Source organism: Herpailurus yagouaroundi, unplaced genomic scaffold (assembly GCF_014898765.1).
Source record: "Herpailurus yagouaroundi ecotype Mexico unplaced genomic scaffold, PumYag 162, whole genome shotgun sequence".
Lineage (NCBI taxonomy): Eukaryota > Metazoa > Chordata > Mammalia > Carnivora > Felidae > Herpailurus > Herpailurus yagouaroundi.
In genome coordinates, this window is record NW_024412403.1 from 53,219,656 (window position 1) to 53,238,245 (window position 18,590).

Here is an 18,590-nt window from a genome sequence, read left to right on the forward strand (position 1 = left end):
GAGATGGAAAAAAGGACAAAGAGCCTTGATAACTTTGCTCAAATTCCTTAATCTAGCTATACATATATATATATATATATATATATATATATATATATATATATATATATATGCTTTTGTAATTCCCAGTCATTTAAATCAGTAAGTCATCCCCCTGGTTGTTTTTTGTTTGTTTGTTTTGTTTTTTAGACTCCTTGGACTGGAACTGGAGTTTTTGTCACTTTCAGTTGAAAGTAACATGACCATTACAAAAACCTTAGTAAAAATTCCCCAACCTGATGACAAACTCCTGCTGGCTGACTGAGATTATGAAAATAACATCATCCTAAATTGAACAAAAAGGCAGGGGCACCTGGGTGGCTCAGTCAGTTAAGTCATCATCTCACGATTCGTGAGATTCAGTCCTGCATCAGGCTCTGCACATACAGTGCATGGCCTGCTTGACATTCTCTCTCTCCCTCTCTTTCTCTGCCCCTCTCCTACTATCAAGCACACTTTCCCTCTCTCTTCTCTCTGTCAAAGTAAATAAACTAAAAAAAAAAAAACCACCAAAAAAAACAAACAAACCCTAAAAAGAAAAAAAAATAAAATCAGAGGAGAGAGGATGGGAAATACCAAGAACTAAATTTCTTTCTTGGCCTGTATTCTAAGATATGCTAATTTATTTTATTTTGTTTCTCTCATCTGTGACTCATCACTCTTTGGACATCTCCTTCTTTCACTGGCACACAGACCACAATACAGTCACTTCTTTATTCATAAATTATCATGGCTTTATTATTTACCTCAAACTGCAGAGCCCTCACAGAACAGGCAAAAGACAAGGTATGAAGTTGGGAGGAAAAGAAAGGAGGAAGATGTGCTAATCACTTTAGAATTGGAAGGACAAATCAGCTCCAGTTCTTTCCTTTTTAAATTTCATGGCAGATATTTGAGCAGATGGTGAAGAATCACCTCAAGATAGACTAGTTTGGGATTTTTCTTAGTTTTTCTGAGAAGATCCCAGAAGTTGAAGACTGTAGGAGGGACAAAGTGGGAATAGAAGATGATTCAGTTACTGGTCTGAGGGAAACACCTAAGTAACTAAGGCCTACCCTCTCAGGCCCAGTGAGTATAATTCCCCCTCTACATAGGCATCTCAAACTGCCCTTTGATGTGTCTCTGCCTTTAAAGTTTGAATTTAGTGCTTATTTAGTCGTGAAGTCAAGCTTTGTCTCAATCCTGAAAAAAATTAAAAATCTAAGGAATAACTTGGAGCTTGTACTCTTTTGAAATGTCCTTAGCCTAAGGGGGAAAAAAATTGAGAGTTATACTCTTTGGGACTTCTCTATTAATTTGATACGTTAACCACATCTGGAAAAAATATTTCACTCTATAACTTGGATGTTCGTATTCAGAAAAAGGCAAATAGTTTTCCTTAAGAGATGTATGTATCAATTAGCCAGTTTTAACAGAATTTCAAAACTGGAAGCTATAGCCAAAAATAATTTCATCTACCAGCTAGAATACATAACAGATTCTGGTGATTTCAATGAAAGCATGTGCATGTTTATGAATCTTTTCATGGGCTGGCTTATATAGCTGTTTTAATATGTACTGCATTTTCTCACAAGCTTTTCATCTTGAGGTACAATTATTAAGTGAATTTCTAGCCCTTACAAAGGAAAGTAAACACATTAAACACCTCCATGCAAAGTTAAAATGTTGGACATTAAATATTTGTCCTGTATCACTGCTAATTTAATAGGCTATGAATCTGTGTTTGTTGAATACAATAATTTTAGCAAATCCACTCTCTAAAGAACAAAGTATAAAGAACATGGAGGCTTAAAATCTTGAATACTGAACCGCCTCTGTAGACTTTGCAATATTGATACAGCATCCATAATCATGCCTTAGTGAAATGTTATACAGAACATTATTTAGAATGTTTGTTCTGGAGTTTGGATAAATGTATTGTATTTGAAATTGATTAATGCTGTCTGATATGCATCCAAATTTTTTATTATCTTGAGAATTTGTCTTAAAAGTTACAGGGTATCTTGTATATTTACTGTAACTGAAAGTGACCCATTTGCATTTGAGGAAAAAAAACAAAAGTGGTACCCAAAGCTGTGTTTAATTTTGGTTATGTCTTTGGGCTTCTGGGACCTCTGTTACCTCATCTACCATATGATGTAGTTAGACTGGCCCATGGTTTTCTATCCTTTCTTTTTAAAATGTATTTATTATTGAAATATAGTTGACATACAATGTTATATTGGCTTAAGGTGTACAATATAGTGATTTGACAAATCTGTATATTAATGAATGTTCACCACCAGTGTAGTCACCATCTGTCATCATACAATGTTTTACAATGTTAGTGACCATATTCCTATGTTGTCCTTTAATCTCCACCACTTATTTATTTTACAACTGGAAGTTTGTACCTCTCAATCTCCTTCACGTATTTTGTTCATCCTTCCATCCCTCTCCCCTCTGGCAACCACCAGCTTATTCTCTGAATTTATAAGTCTGTTTCTGTTTGTTTGTTTGCTTGTTTGTTCATTTGTTTTATTTTTTAGATTCCACATATAAGTGAAATCGTATGGTATTATTTTTCTTATTCTGTCTGACATATTTCACTAAGCATGACACCCTGTAGGTCCATCTATGTTGTTACAAATGAAAAGATTTCACTCTTTTTTATGACTAATACCCATCGTGTGCATATACCATGTCTTTTTTATACATCCATCTATGGGTGAACACTTGGGTTGCTTCTTATTTTAGTTATTATAAATAATGCTATAATAAAATAGGGGTGCACATATCTTTTCAAACTAATGTTTTTGTTTCCTTCGGGTAAATATCTAGAAGTGAAATTACTGGATCATAAGGTATTTATATTTTTAATTTTTTGAGAAACCTCCTTACCATTTTTACATTGGCTGTATCAATTTACCTTCTCACCAACAGTGCCCAAGAATTCCTTTTTCTCCACATCCTTGCCAACACTTATTATTTCTTGCCTTTTTGATTCTAGCCATTCTGACAGGTTTTAGCTGATATTTCATTGTGGTGTTGATTTGCATTTCCCTGATGATGAGTGATGTTTAGCATCTTCACATGTGTCTGTTGGCCATCTAAAAAGACATTTGGAAAATTTCTATTTGGGTCTTCTGCTCACTTTTTAATGATTTCTGGTGTTGAGTTGCATAAGTTCTTTATATGTTTTGTATATTAACCTCTTATCGGATATATCATTTGTAAATATATTCTCCCATTCAACAGGGTGCTTTTTTATTTGGGTTTTCTGATTATTCCTTTAAAGTCTAAAGGAGACAGTAAAACTTCAGGCTGCTTTTCAAACTTCAGCCAAAGCAGCTCCACCTATATCAGATTAATTACTTCATACAATAATTTATTAGTCATCCATGTATTCATAAATGGATTAAATCATTAATCAAATAGTATTGCATGCCTACTATGTGTTTGCCTATTCTATGAATATAGCAGGGAATAAAACAGACATAAATTTCTGTTCTTGTTAACATTTCAGTCCAGTAAAGGGAGGCAGATGTTCAATATTCAGTATTCAAGATATATAAGGTTATTTGTTATATGGTGGTAGAGTCTATGGAGAAAAAAAAAGAAGCAGAAAAGGGAGATAAGAGTATTGGGGCCGGGGGGGGGGTGTTGAGATTTTAAATAGTTGTTCATGGAACAGGTCAATAAAAAAGGTAACATTGGGGAAATACCTTGAAAGAGGTGAATAAGCTACAATAATGATTGTGGGGGGAAAAAGTTCCAAGGATTAGAAACAGCAAGTACAAAGTCTCTTATATGGGAATAGGGCAGGTGTATTTAGGAACAGTGAGGAGACCAATATGGTCTGAATGGATTGAACAAGGGAGAGATAGGAATTGGACTTCAGAATAAACCTATATTAGAAGAAACAGCTTTGTATTTTAAAAAAAGAGTGAAAAATGGGGTGCCTGGGTGGCTCAGTTGGTTAAGTGTCTGACTTGGCTAAGGTCATGATCTCACAGTGGGTGAGTTTGAGCCACATGTGGAGCTCTGTGCTGCCAGCTCAGAGCCTGGGGCCTGCTTCGGATTCTGTGTGTGTCTTTATCTCTGCCCCTCTCCCACTCGCACTCTGTCTCTGTCTCTTTCTCTCTCAAAAATGAATAAACATTTTTAAAAAATTTTAAAAAGATTGAAAACAATTTATCTAAATTACTTGTGAGGCTCTGAAAATCATAAAAATTTTAAGGCTCTTTCTGATATTGCATAATCAATGAGCCTTTATTCAGTGTTATTAAGCCTTTTTTTTTTTTTTGTCTAAGTATTATCACTCCTTAGGGATTATCTGTTTATCTAAGAATGTCTTCTTAATACTTTCCTGTAAAGTCAGCCATCTTACTTATTTTGAGGGAAAATACTATGGATGAACTGAAATTTGTACTTAATTACTTTGCTTTCCAGAAGTCCATTAAATCCATGGTGATTTGTTTGTTTAAAAGAATCAAATATACATTGTTTTCATATTTCTACAGTCATGTATGTACCTCAAATTCCTGAATAAAAATTTCATAGATTGCAATGGCTAGGAGGTACATGAGAAAGCAAGTAGAGATAACTTGGAAACTTCATAAGAATTAATCAAGTTAAAATTTCCTTTAAGATATCAAACATCTGAATAACCTCACTCTGAGTCACCTATTACTCATTCAAAACCGAAAAGCTGCTTATTTCTGTTGAAAGTTGAAAATATACAGAAACCTCTGAAGAGAAACTCTCTCAACAATAAAGTTCAAGGAAATATTTCTTAGCAGGATGGCTACCCATCTGTTCTCCAATCCCTATCTAGAGTGATTTTAGGAATTACTGACCAAAAAAACCTTGGGGTCCAGAAATAAAACAGAGTTTTGTTTTACCTACATAATCTCTATGACTCTTTAAAAGAGTCGTGTCTTCATAGACTTAATATAAATCCAATTTAGCCCTCTGTTTCAATCTTTGTCATCAGTGTATTAACCCAGGTGCTTGACCATCTCCTGCCTGGTCACTTAGAAACTTTACTAGTCAGGATTCTATTCCCAGCATGCTGCCTACCCTTTTTTGTCTTAAACAAAGTGGCATGGCCCTTCTTGTTTTATTCTCATTAGGGGCAAATAGTTTTTATCATGCTCTTTCTCTTGTAGATTAACTTCTTCACTTTATATTTCAGAGATTTCACTGGTGACTAAAACGTGACTCATTCTCTTTGCCTTTCCTAAACTTTAGTCAGCTAAGTTGTGACATTGTGATTTATAATAAGAAATATGTATTTGGTCTTGGATCCATTCCAAACAAGAGCTCCTAAAACCCTTGGAATTTTTTAAGTGATAACTGTGATGACGGTGTCTTTTGTTATGTTAATGAGTTACTTTGGAAAAGCCTTTGGATAATCTAAGAATGAATGTTGGTTGCTAGGAGGCCCAATCAGGTGATTAGAGGGTTGGAATTTTTAGTCCCACCCCTCCTGGGTGGGGAGAGGGACTCAGATATTGAGTTAAAATCACCAGGGGCCAATGATTTTAATCAGTCACACCTATGTAATGGAGCCTTCTCCAAATGTCAACGGACAGGATTCAGAGAGCTTAGAGGTTGGTGAATACATGGAGATTTGGGGAGAGTTGGATCCTCAGAGAGCATGAAAGCTTTGCTCTCCTTCCCACACATCTTGCCATATGTATCTCTTCCATCTGGCTGATGCTGTCTCCAGGTAGATACTGTCAGAATGGAGTTGAATTCTAGAACATCCAGCTAGTGTCCAACAATTGATCGGTGGTGTGGGGGAGAAAACCACACATTGGAACTGATAACGGAATCATACTAGTCCAATCATTAAAGACCCACTTGAAACACCTTTCATCTCCTTATATCACTGCCCCTTGTAAGTTTGTTTTGAGGTTTATATTCTGTGAGAAAGTTCACTCACCATTCAAATGTAATTATTTATAGAGTGCTCAGTGTATTTGCAAAGTATTGGCTAGAAATGTCTAATCATCAGTGGGGAGGTGGAGGGGAAGAAAGTGAATTAGATTTATTGCATGCCCTTGAACTGCATTACATGTTTTGTTCAAAAACTAGAACCTTACACAGAGCATGATGATATAAGGTGGTAGCCTCCAATACCATCTTTAGTGAAATTTCATTTCTGGTAGGAAACTGTTTACATTAGAACAAGAACAAAATCATCTCAGCTTTTCAAATGTTCACATGCCTGACCTATGTTTGTCACATACTATTGGTTAATGTTTTAGTACAGGGCAAAGGTTCCTGGTCTGAGCCTTAGGGGTCCTGAGTTCTGATCTCAATGGATTCTAAGTAGGAGAGTTGCTTGGTGTGCTGTGTCACTGCCTAGAACACACTGTCCTGATTGATGATGAACTCTTTTATATGGAAGATGCAAAACTCTTTTCATGTTCTTGGTAACATGAAATGTTTTTCTCTGGCTGACCATTATTCCTTTTACCTCTTGTAGTAAGAAGTACTCATTATGATGCTCTGATGTGTGACTAAATCGTCTGGTAAATATCATTGGAATAATATATATTTTCAGTTGTAACAAAAGCAGTTGTAATCCAGATGCAGTTGGAAAAGCTCTTCCTCTTAAGAACAAGGTAAGGTGGATCCAATCCCCCATTCTCTAGATTCTGAAGGACAAATACTCTCTTTACTACATTGTGGGGCTTATATTCTCAAGTTTCTTAACTCTGAGTTTTGCTTATGGTAAATTATTTCAGTCTAGAAATGGCCTTGACATCTCATATGCACTGTACCTGGCTCATACAGATGGGATGCACTGCCTGATTAGTTAATTTCCCCAAGGAAAATATGTTTGAGGGTAGGAGACTTTATTAAAGTTTCAGAAGGTAAAGAGTTTTCTATCTAAATCAAGCCCCCCCAAACAAACAAAATAAGTCATACATTTATTGTTAGACATCTCTAATAAGCAAAGTGGATAATGAGTCAAGTTGATAGGGAGGAAGCTCCAGAATGAAATATGTTTTCCTCTGGTTGAACACTATTCATCTGACCTCTTGTAGTAAGAAGTAGCCATTCTATGCATGACTAAATTGACAGGTAAATATCATTGGAATCATCTAGAATCAAAGTGTGTGGGCTAGAACAAAGGCTTTACCATTGCTATGAATCATGAAGTGACCTTCCTGTCTCTGGGTTTCAGTTTCTTCATGAGTGAAATAAAGACACCAAAGACACCTATATCCTAAGATTTTTTCGAAGAGGTAATTATTTCACTTCATATAAGTTGCTTAGAATAACCTAACATACAGCATGTGATCAATAACTGTTACTATTTAATTAATTAAAGTATATTTGAAGGCCTTCAGCCATTTCCAAACTCATAACAATATGGCTTGGTCTTTGTCCCTTCCTTTCTCTCAGCATCATCTTCTTCCCTCCCCTGTTAAACTCCTATGTTTATTTTTATCATTTCATAATTCTTATCTAAGTTTTTATGATGTTATTTAATAAATTGTCAGATGACCCTCACTTTCGTGGTCTTAGCTATATATAACTAGTAGCCTTCTTTTGGTGTTACTGCTCCAAGTGGCTTATCAAGGCATTTTCCTGAACTAGGACATATTCCTCTGTAAAAGGAACTCTAGAAGCAAGTGACTTTACAGATAAATATGTATATTGCTTTCAGAATTCCACACATGTGCATGTGTGTGCATAATATCCTTAAGTTATGGAATATATTTTGATGCAATCTAGCTGCACCCTTTTGAAGGTGGCACTTCTACTAGGTCATCATACTTTAATTATGAGAGGCTGACTTTTGTTCAAGGTCAGTTGCTGAGTAAGTGCAGAAGAAAGATTTTAACCAGACTCTGACTATTCCCCAAAGCCAGAGCTCTTTCTAGTCTCCCTAGGCAGTTCTTTTGTGTGATCTCACTTAATCCTCAACAGTCTCAAGAGAGTGGTACTATTGTTATCACTTTTTACAAGTAAAGACACTAAGACTTTGAGAGGTTAAGTGAATTGACCAACATCATGCAGCTAGTAAATGTCAGAGCCCAAGTCAGACAGTGTGCCTTTTGCAGATCTACTTTTTAACAATTATGCTGTATTAACTCCAACCCCAAAACAAAAGGGAGTCAGGTAGACAGAGCGGAGGATCTAGGCTGAATATATAGTTAGGATGATTTGTTCTAGTAGGAGCTACTTAAAGCTGCTGTTAAAAGAAAAACAATTTCCTAAAGGAATTCTATGAGATCCCTTCGGAATGCTAGCAATTCAGTCAAACTTAGCTTATGAAACACTGAACTAAAAGGCATTTGTCTCCTAGCGTTAGCCTTCCAGTTGGTTCATAAGACGCAAAAAAAAAAAAAAAAAAAAAGCTAATGTTAAATCCAACAGGAAAAAAAAACTACTTATTTTAAGAGGAAAAATATATAAGAGCTCTACTCTAGGATACTGTTGATATAAAGAAAACCAGGAGGACTAGACAGGCAGGCTTTTGACAAAAATCACAGCTGAAGACAGAGCTTGATAGTTTCCAGCATAAAAAAAGATAAAAGAATTCAGAGACCATTCTGAGAGTGTGTGTGTGTGTGTGTGTGTGTGTGTGTGTGTGTGTGCCGGCATGTGTCTACTTGTCTTAATAAGCTTCCCCTGCCGCCCAACTCTTCACCCCCATCTAGTTGGTGACTCGAAGCCTTCAGATGAAAGCTCAGTATGTGAGGACTACTAGTTGGCATTCTCTGCAGGAGACTATCCTCACACAGGGGTGACCCTGTGATGCAGGAAAGGCTATTTAATGCCCTGGCGAAGTGGTTGAGGGACCAAGATTTCATTATGCTTCCGGGATCAGAGTGGTGATCCAGCATCCCTGATTTAGAGCCACTTAGGGCTCCAACAGCTCCACCCCGGAGTTCAAGAGGAAAATATTCCTGCATGGTCTCTGCCTGATCTGAAAAAGGCACAGCTTCCCGATGTTCCGCCTGGGAGATGGTTCAGTCTTTAGAAATTGCCAGAGAAGCCTGTCCATCTGCTGGGATGCCTGGCTTTCTGGAACGGACGAGAAGGAGTTAGACTTTTAATCGGAGTAACTTGAGGATTTTGTTTGTAACTAAAAACCGCCGCTTAATTCAAAATAAAAAAGACACATGCTGTGGCAGGTAGACACTGGGAAAATCCATGTGACGAAGTATGATCTAAAAATTCCTCATTTAATTTCCCCCGGGAAAGAGTAAATATTTTCTCTTTGGTACTGGGGCAGTCGACTCGAGTGATCTGCCTTCAAAAGAAGGTGCGTTCGAGAGGTGGGTTAGTGGGAGCAAAACGGGGAGGAATTAGCCCAGGATTTGGATTGCTCCAGGCCAACCAGAAGCTGCTCCAGTTAACTCTCAGGAGGAGAGTTTCCACCGTTGCCACCCCTCCAGACCCTTCTTCCTCCTCCGCTCCCGCCCTAGGACCCAAGGCGCGCCCCGCCCCACCAACCCGGAATTCTCCACCCCCCCAGCGTCCTGCCCCGCTACTCTCTTCGTTGAAGATGGAAGCTGCAACATCACCGCCGAAAAATCCCTGCGGAGCGAGCCACTGGATTCAGCGTCTGGGGACAAGCGCTTTTTGAACCCTGGCGAGGCTGCGTGGTGACCAAGAAATGGGAGGCCGGACCGAGAGGGCGATCGTAAAGCCGCCGGCTAGAGGCAGCCCCGAGGGCTCCCCTCCCCGCGCGCTCGCGGCGCCTGTGTCTGCTCCGTATTGGCTAGCGTGGTTCCGGGGGCGGAGCCACGGGAAGCACCTCCCACTCGGGGGCCCCTGGATCCCGCGAGCGCCTCACCCGCGGAGTTCCAGAGCTGGGCTCCGTCTGCGACTCGGTCCTGCAGCGCCTCTAGGCTGCAGGTCGGTGCTCCAACCACCTGCTCGGCGCTGCGTCCTGGGAAGCGGGGAAGAGAGAGGAGGGAGGGGGGGCGGCGGTGGGGGGAGGAGGAGGAGGAGAGAGGAAGCTTACACACGCCTTCCAGTCCCTCCACTCAGAGCAGCCCTGAGACCGCTGCCGTCGCCGCTGCTTTCGCTGCTACGGCTCTGCCACCTGAGGAGACCGCCTGGACTCGCCGCCCCTGTGGCCACCCCCGGCGATTCCTGCCTAGCACCGGGCTTTTTATGCACACTGCCACTACCATTATTATTATTATTCCAAGAGAAGGAGAACAACAGACCAGCCTGAAAGAACCACGTACACCTTTCTGAAATAGTGAAGTGTCTCCTGGGAAGAGAGGGTCGTCGGTCCCGGGAGAAGGAGCCACTGGGGCCAAGGGCAGGTGTTGAAGGGGAGGAAGGAAGAGTTGGGGCACTGCGTGGCGGAAAGTTGCTTGCGGCGGAGAGCCGAAGGTCCAGCGCCACAGCCCAGGGGGGGCGGTGTGCCTGGGAGAAGCCGCTGCCCCCTGCGTTGGGACCTGCGAGCTCGCGGGCAGCGCGGGGCCGGGACGACGCCCCCTCCTGCGGCGCGGACGCTGTCGGTGGCCCCCAAAGAGGACGAGGAGGAGGAATATGGCATCGAAGGCGGGCCCCTCCTGCCGTCTAGTCTTCTGCCTCTTGATCTCCGCCGCTGTCCTCCGGCCAGGTGAGCAGGGGCCTGGGAGCAGCCCAGGCCAACGTGGAACGGGGGCAATTTCCTGATTCTGCGGCGCAGGCCTCGCACCTCCGGGGCTGTGAGCCGGGGCGAGTGGGGGCGGTGCGGGCACACATCTGGCCCTGGGTTCAGTCACCTGTGCCTCACGTTTGGGCTCGGCCGGCTGGCTCAAGTTTGGGCAGGGACTGGGGGCCTTGGGTAAATCTCCAGGAACTTTGGGTGCTGCCGGGGTTCGGGCTCCAGGGGCCCACGGGCTGTTTTCGTCTGGTTCCCCCCCCCCCCCCCCCCCCCCCCCGCCCTTGCAGCTCCCGCCTAGGAGGCGAGCCCTTGCCCTCTGACAATTCCTCCAGTCTTTGGATATCAAAGTCCACGTCACTGCGCTCCGGGCAGTTTTCCTTTCGCTTAGCTTTCCGAGAAATAACTGTCTGCACTTTTTGGGGGATAAATCCCCTGGTAACTTCCCCTCGGTAAGAGGTGAAGAAGGGGTAGGAAGGGTAGAAGAGAAAGGGAGGACTTTAATCACTCCTTTTTAGAAAAACCTCCCGCAGCTTAAACCGTGGTTTGAAGCCCCCTCCCCCATTGTCTGGGTGGGTAATGAGTGCAGGGGTGGTGGCAGGCAAAGGACGCAGCCTGAACTGGACTTGGCAGCCAGGGTTGTGAGACCTTAGTGAGTGGCTTGTGGATTTTACAAGATCTGTGATTCAACCTCAGTTTTCAGTAATGTACTGAGGCTCAGAAGCAAGAAACTCAAAATCCCCAATAACTAAAATATCTAGCCGGGAATCCCTTTCCTACCCTGGGGACGGCCCCTGTGGCTGTCATCCTGAGACCCACCGGTCGGCTGCCGCGAGTTGGTCCCTAACAGGGCATTCTGTATGTTCGCCGTCACTTGATAGAGCAGCAGGTTCATTTGCTCGCTAGACTCGAGTAATTTTTGGAATTGTTTTCTCCCTTTGAAGTTTTATCTCCAGCCCTTCATAGACATTTGCAAGTAAAAACTCCTACTTCCTTTTTTTTTTTTTTCGGCTTCTGTTTGTTCTTTTACCCTTTTCTTTAGTTTTTAGCAAAGAAAGACTCACTTCCTTTCCGTGTCTTTAATTTCTGAACATCCCTTCAGTTACCAAGCTGAGGCCAAAAAAAAAAAAAAAATGTTTGGAAGCCTCCGGGTCTCTCCCAGGGAAGGAGGGAAAGTGAGGCTGGGGCTGGAGCCAGAAGATCACAAGTGTTTGTGAACTGCTGCTGCTGTGTCGGCTTCCTGGTGGTGGTGCGGAGGAGGGGGGTGGGTGCCCTCGCCCGATCTCTATTATAAAGTTACATTTCTGGGTGAGGTCCTGAGCTCACCTGCAGTTCTGAGGCTAGAGAGATCCATCTGCGAAGCATCTCTAGCTCCGGGGCGGGGCGTGTGAAGCGCGAGTTGAACCGGATTTGAAGCAGGTGGGTTGGGGTAAGCACACCCGGGACGTGGCCGGGGGAGAGCCGCCTGACTTTGGCACATTGTGGATTTCACTTTTTCCTGATCCCATTGTCCGATGTAGGAAGGAAGGGCACTCACTCTGGGGCCGAGGGGCGAGGAGGGTGGACGAGGGTGAGGTAAGTTAGTAAAATGCAAAGACCCACCCTCCCCACGGTTGGTTTTCAGTTTAACCCTCTGCCCAGTTGGAGAGTTGCAGTCTCACCACACCAATTCCCCGGGAGCACACGCGCCCGCCCGGTTTCCTTTTCCGTGCGGTCGCTCTGGAGTCAGTTTTCAGTCGGGCCACCTCCGAGGACAGGTTTTCCCTCATATTTAGCTGCTAAAAAGGGAGCGGTTCCGCTTTCAGACTTCCTTCTCGGAGATTCTTTTGGAGCCGCAAGCTCGCGTTTGCAGCCGGTTCCCAGCGGCGCGCTTTCGGTGAGCTGGATGCATTCTAGCCGCGCCGCCAACCTCGGCTGACCTGAGGGTCAGAAACCTCAGACCCTCAGATCAGTGGTTTGCTTGGATTTATTCGGTTGGCATATGTACAGAATTCTCGGGGTCAGTGTGTTTAAAAGAAAGGTTTGTGGCACTAACAGCGCCTCGTCCAGACTCGGGACGCAAGTCCTGGAAGGCAAGTGCGCCTCCTTCGGAGCTCTCTGCATAGCTGCGCCCGTTGGGGATACGTGCCAATGGCCAGGCTGGCTTAATCCAAGAGACCAACTGACTTACCCGCCTGCAACCCTTCATTTCGGGAGCACTTTTAGTAGTGTGTGTTGAGACGTAGAGAACAAAAATTCGCGCCTGTGGAACTGCTCCTGCAGGTCTTTTGGGCTGTAGTCGCTACATAGTCATTGATACGTTCCGGGCATGGCCTGTCACCTGTTTTGAAGGGAGGGGGACAGGATGTATGAACCACAGAAACTGAATTCAGAGATGAAGGCAATGAAGTAAGTGCTGAGCATCCGAGGAAGCAAGAATCTCATTATCCTTGTAGAAAGAGCGTCAGCCTGTGGTGACATTTTGTATTGCTTTTTAAAAAAAATGCTTTCCTTGATTACTTACAACAAGGAGGTGCAGTTAACTGTTTCTTCTCTTGGATCTTTGGTGTGCACCCTTCTCAGGAATTTTTCTTAATTTCTTACTGATACAAGGTTAATTCTAAGACATAAGCACACTTAAGTTTTTCCCCCAGAGTGGGGTATTATGTTCTCAAGGCATTGTTTATCTCAGTAGGCCTTGGGGAAAGCATCAACTCAAATAATGTCTTTGCAGACTGCCTGATGTGGGACTATTAAAATTTATTAATTTAAAAATGGCAAACTGCTTAGTAGCCAGTAAATATTGCTTTTTCCTTGATGATTTATTTAATCCAATAGCAATTTACAACTTAATGGGATACTATTTTCAGTAAACTGCTTTCCTAGGCTTGGCTCAGCATCATTCACCTTTGGGCACTTGAGCAAGTTATTTCACATATTTGGACTTCAACTCTCTCATATGTAAGTAAAACGGTGGACTAAGGATCTACTCTCTGGGATCTCTTTAGCTCAAAACTGTTTCTAATGACCTAAGGTAAAATGCTGATTTGACCAAGGCAGAGTCATTATCCACAAAACAGATGAACATAAGGGAAGGTAAACAAAAATAATATAAAAACAGGGAGGGGGACAAAACAGAAGAGACTCATAAATATGGAGAACAAACTGAGGGTTACTGGAGGGGTTGTGGGAGGGGGGATGAGCTAAATGGGTCAGGGGCGTTAAGGAATCTACTCCTGAAATCATGGATTCACTATATGCTAACTAATTCAGATGTAAGTTAAAAAAAAATTAAAAATTAAAAAAAACCTGTTTCTAATGACCTAAGGTAAAATGCTGATTTCGTCAAGGCAGAGTCATTATCCACTTGTATTTTTCTAATGCTTTCAGACAGACTGAATGGATACAGTTCATATAAATTGTGTTGCTAGAAAATGTCAGTGGTACCCAATTGCGAAATTTCCATCTCTTTTCCTACTTGTTTAAACCCATTATAATACCTTGTGCTTATTCCTCCAGGCCTGAAGAGGGCTATTAAAAAAAAAAAAAAAAAGAAAAAAGAAGTGTGATAGAGAGAATTTAGTCTCCTACTATCCTGGGAAAAGAGAGATTTTTAGGTCTCAGAAAATGCCATTAGTATAACCCATATGTCCTGGAAGACTGCCTCTATTTAAACTGCATATGTGGTTCCTAGAATGAAATGTTAAGTGATCGTTGATGCTATTATATTCATGTGACAAAGCCTTATATGTACATCCTTAAGATGCCCCTAAAATAATTGATTTGCAAGGTGGTTTTAAGTGCGCTATGGAAGGAAGTAGAAAACAGTAATGCTTTCCTGTGGTTTTAAAATCTATAGAAATCCAAAATATTTTCATGACACAATTTCAAACTTTGACTTTTTAGAAAATTCAATTTAGCTTATCTTTTTAAATAGAATTTTGGAAGAGAATGCTTGTTTGCTGTTAACTTATTAAAGAGAAGAAAATCAATAAAAGTCTACTTTAATAGTCTTAAGTGTTACCAGAAATTATTTTTTTATTGGAGTCAGCACTCACATGTTCAGTTTTCAGTTATGTCATATAGGAATGTTCTGACTTTGGGAAAGCTATTTTCCTCCTCCTTCTTATTTCCCATCTGTAAGTTTTTCTGTCTTTGTAATGCATGGTTCTGATTTTGGTGAGATTAGTAATTCCCTTGCTCAGCATTTGAATTTTTCAACTAAAGCATGTTATATTATATTAACATGCTATATGATATTATATTATTAATAGAAAAACACTCTTTAATTTATTACATTTTATTATCACTTTGACCATTTTAAAACTTAGTTTTTATTTTTTATCTTAGGGGAGGGGGAGGGACAGAGAGAGAGACAGAGGGAGAGAATCTTAAGCAGACTCTGTGCTGATGGCACAGCCCCATGTGGGGCTCTGTCTCACCGTTGTGAGATCATGACCTGAGCAGAAATCAAGAGTGGGGCACTTAACCAACTGAGCTGCCCAGGCGACCCATACACCATTTTTTAAAAATCAAAAAAATGGGGGCGCCTGGGTGGCGCAGACGGTTAAGCGTCTGACTTCAGCCAGGTCACGATCTCGCGGTCCGTGAGTTCGAGCCCCGCGTCAGGCTCTGGGCTGATGGCTCAGAGCCTGGAGCCTGTTTCCGATTCTGTGTCTCCCTCTCTCTCTGCCCCTCCCCCGTTCATGCTCTGTCTCTCTCTGTCCCAAAAATAAAAATTAAAACGTTGAAAAAAAAAATAAAAAAAAAAAATCAAAAAAATGTCTCTTTTTATTTCTTTTTTCTCCTTTTTCTTTTTCTCAAGTTTTCAGGTCACTAAACATAGGCCTTTGTAAAATTGATCACTAAGTTGTTAACATTACTTGGTGTAAGAAGTTAGTATTTTGTCATACAGTATCTTAGATACTTAGATCTTAGTACTTAGATCTTATATACTTAATCACCTTGTTTTATATTCTTAAACACACTTCTTTCTGTTCTAGTCATTTATTTAGCATAAAATATCACCAAAGGCTTCTCACTCTCTGAAGCTGTTAACTCAAGCAGTCACAGATATGTATATTACCAATTATGCAAGAGAGCAACATAGGTGCAACTATGATAAAATAGTGTGTATACACAGAAACTTGAATTTAACTTCTCAGAGTGTCAACTTTATTCTTCATTGTTAGGTTTTAACAAAGGCCCATTTCATTTTTTACACATGAATGTATGTGGCATATTAAGAAATGAGCTAACTCACTGGCATATTAAAGTTTCCTTAAGAGTGGTGGGTATGACGTAACATTCATCTATGTGTTTACTCTTGGATATAAGAGCCCCTTCTTATGTTCAATAAGAAATGAAAAAAGACTGGAAAAATGTTCATTTGAATTTCTCATTACTTTTTTTTTTTTAATTAGGGCAGAATTTCCCCTATGGAGAATAAAGTCAAGACTAAAATATATGTTTTATATTTAAGAAGAGGATATTATATGCTATTTGATAAGGTTAAATCCTACAGTTATTACAAGTATCCTTACAGTGTACAAAGTATTATATATTTGGAGATACTTATATTGCCATTCAGCTAATTTCTCTATTTAATTAACAGGATTTATATGCTTCCTCTCACCTTATTACTAGACGTAATATCATATATATTTCAACTAGGACTAGTTCCAAATATGCTGTGGTATTCAGTAATTGTTTTATGGTAACCTATTATCATAGTCCATTACTGTAGTGTATTTTCCAAGAATGAAATTAGCTTTTAGTGCTTACTCTCTTATTTATCCAGTCAGTTCTCAATTATCCATTCCATTCAAGGGGAAATCAGTCCAATCCAAAACAGTTTGTAATCAAAGGATTACTTAATTCGACTTTGAATTGACGTATTTCAATGAACATGCCTGTGTCTGATCTTCTAAGAATTCATAGCATTGCAACATAATGAAACTCAACTGGGAGAATAGATTAATCAGAAATCAGACTGCTGTCCAGCTTCTCTGGCTTGTTAGCCCCCCTGTCCTCTCCCCTTTTCCCCCTAAAACTCTCTCCTCTATTACTCTGTGAGCAATACATCCTGGTATATCCACAACAGTCCTGGTTTATCCTGATGTCCTGATTCAGTTATTAATGGGACCTTACTTCACCTTGAGAAGTGCAGTTTGGATGACAAATTATATGGTCACTATGAGTATTAATGACTTGCCTGTTAATATGTCTTAGACTACTTAACTGTAAGTACTCTCATGCTGACAAAGTGCATATTTCTAACCCTTTTTATTTATAAGCTACAGGGAAATATCAATAAGAGGCCACATGTCCTCCCTATAGTGTCAAGTATAGGAGAGATGTAAAGTAATAGCCTAGAACCTCAGAATATTGTAGTGGGTGTAAAACATTAAGGATCCCATGGTTTGGAATGGAAACCAAATTGACCTGAGATACCAAGAGAATAGTAGTGTTTGGAATTCACCTGGGAACTATACTTTGTACCTATGAAAGCCTATTTCAGTCTGATTCTGAAACCCTTTCTCCGCCATTTGCACAATTCCCATTCTGCACTTCTATGAGGTTTCTCAGTAGATCCACTATCAATTTGGATATAAAAATAATTGTTAGGGATGTCTATACAATTGAAGGAAGCTCTTAAGTCTTTTTGTACATGTAAGGTGACTTGACTTGGGGCAGCCAACAATATGGCTGGGACATTTGGTGCCAACACTGACTTCCTAATTAGGTGCCCATGTGTTTTTTGGTTCATCTATATCTAAGTGTCTCAAGTACTCAGAAAACCCCAAAAGGGAATGGAGGTAGGAAAGGTGAGACATTATTATCTAAGCACACAAAGGATGCCATAATTTTGTTTTTGATAATACAGCAGAATGAAGGGAGACGGCGTTGGTCATTGTGGCTAAAACTCTTGTCAGCACATCCCCAAGTATTTTCCCTAATTAGTTGGGGAGTTTATCAGTGTGGAATTTACCTAGTTCCAAATCAAGAAAACATAAAAACCCATGTAGCTACTCTTATTACATTTTTGAACCATAGTATATCAATTAATTGTGCTGTAAAATAGAACACTCCAAAACATAGTGGTTTAAACACCAACCATTTTATGCAGTTCATTATTTTGCAGGCTGGCAATTTAGATTGGACAGTTGGGTGTTTTTATGATTTTAGTTAGATATCTTCATTTTACTGTAAGCTGCTGTGGGTCAGCTGAGGTAGCTTTGCTTCTGGGAGTTGGCTGGTTGTCATTCAGGGAAAATTGACTCTTCTCCATGGTCTTTGGTTCTCTAACAGGCTTCCCTAGATTTGTTCTCTTGGTGGAAGCAGGGTTCTGAGAGGAAGCAGAAATCTGCAAGCCTCCTCTGGCAAACCATCACTTCTTCCACATTCAGTTGGTGAAGACAAGTCCCAAGCCCAGCTCAAATTCAACGGTGGGAAAATCATCTATTGAATGGAAGGAGCTAGAAACACTTGGCAAACAGTATGCATAAAGATCAGGGGAGAGGATTAGGACCATTTTTGCCATCAGTCAACCAGTGGGGGATGTGACAGAAGCTAGTATCCTTACTTAGCCCCATAGTCATAGTTTACACCTTCCTCTTCTAGATCCTTTGGCAAGAAATATAACAGATTATAGAGGCTCAAGTAGTGTCAGTAAAAACACTATTTCCTATGGCTAAACCCTTATCTTCCCTTGGAATAAAATTATGTAAAGTTAAGTGTGTGTGTGTTGTGTGTGAGAGAGAGAGAGAGAGAGAGACAAGAGAGGAAAGAGAAAGGGAGAGAGGGAGAGGGAGAGAGCACACACAATTTTGAAGGGTTAAAGGCATGTAAATCATGGTCTGAAGTAAAATGCGATAGAAGAGGGATTGTTGGAAAAAATGGGAAATTACCTTAGATATTCATCTTGTTCAGTTTTTTTTTTTTTTTTTTTTTTTTTTTT

The 18,590-nt window shown here is 40.8% G+C and overlaps 1 protein-coding gene across 2 annotated transcripts in view; it reads left to right on the forward strand.

Annotated features, from left to right (window-relative positions):
* Positions 1-10,014: 10,014 nt before the first annotated feature.
* The window catches only part of ALCAM (activated leukocyte cell adhesion molecule), a 217,070-nt gene continuing 208,494 nt past the window's right edge, over positions 10,015-18,590 (forward strand). Inside the window, exon 1 of one of the 2 annotated variants that reach the window (XM_040484404.1) lies at positions 10,015-10,627. In XM_040484404.1, the coding sequence (XP_040340338.1) occupies positions 10,555-10,627 (73 nt within the window). In that variant the 5' untranslated portion in view covers positions 10,015-10,554. The remainder of the gene's footprint in view (positions 10,628-18,590) is intronic. The other variant, XM_040484403.1, reaches the window with a different exon arrangement.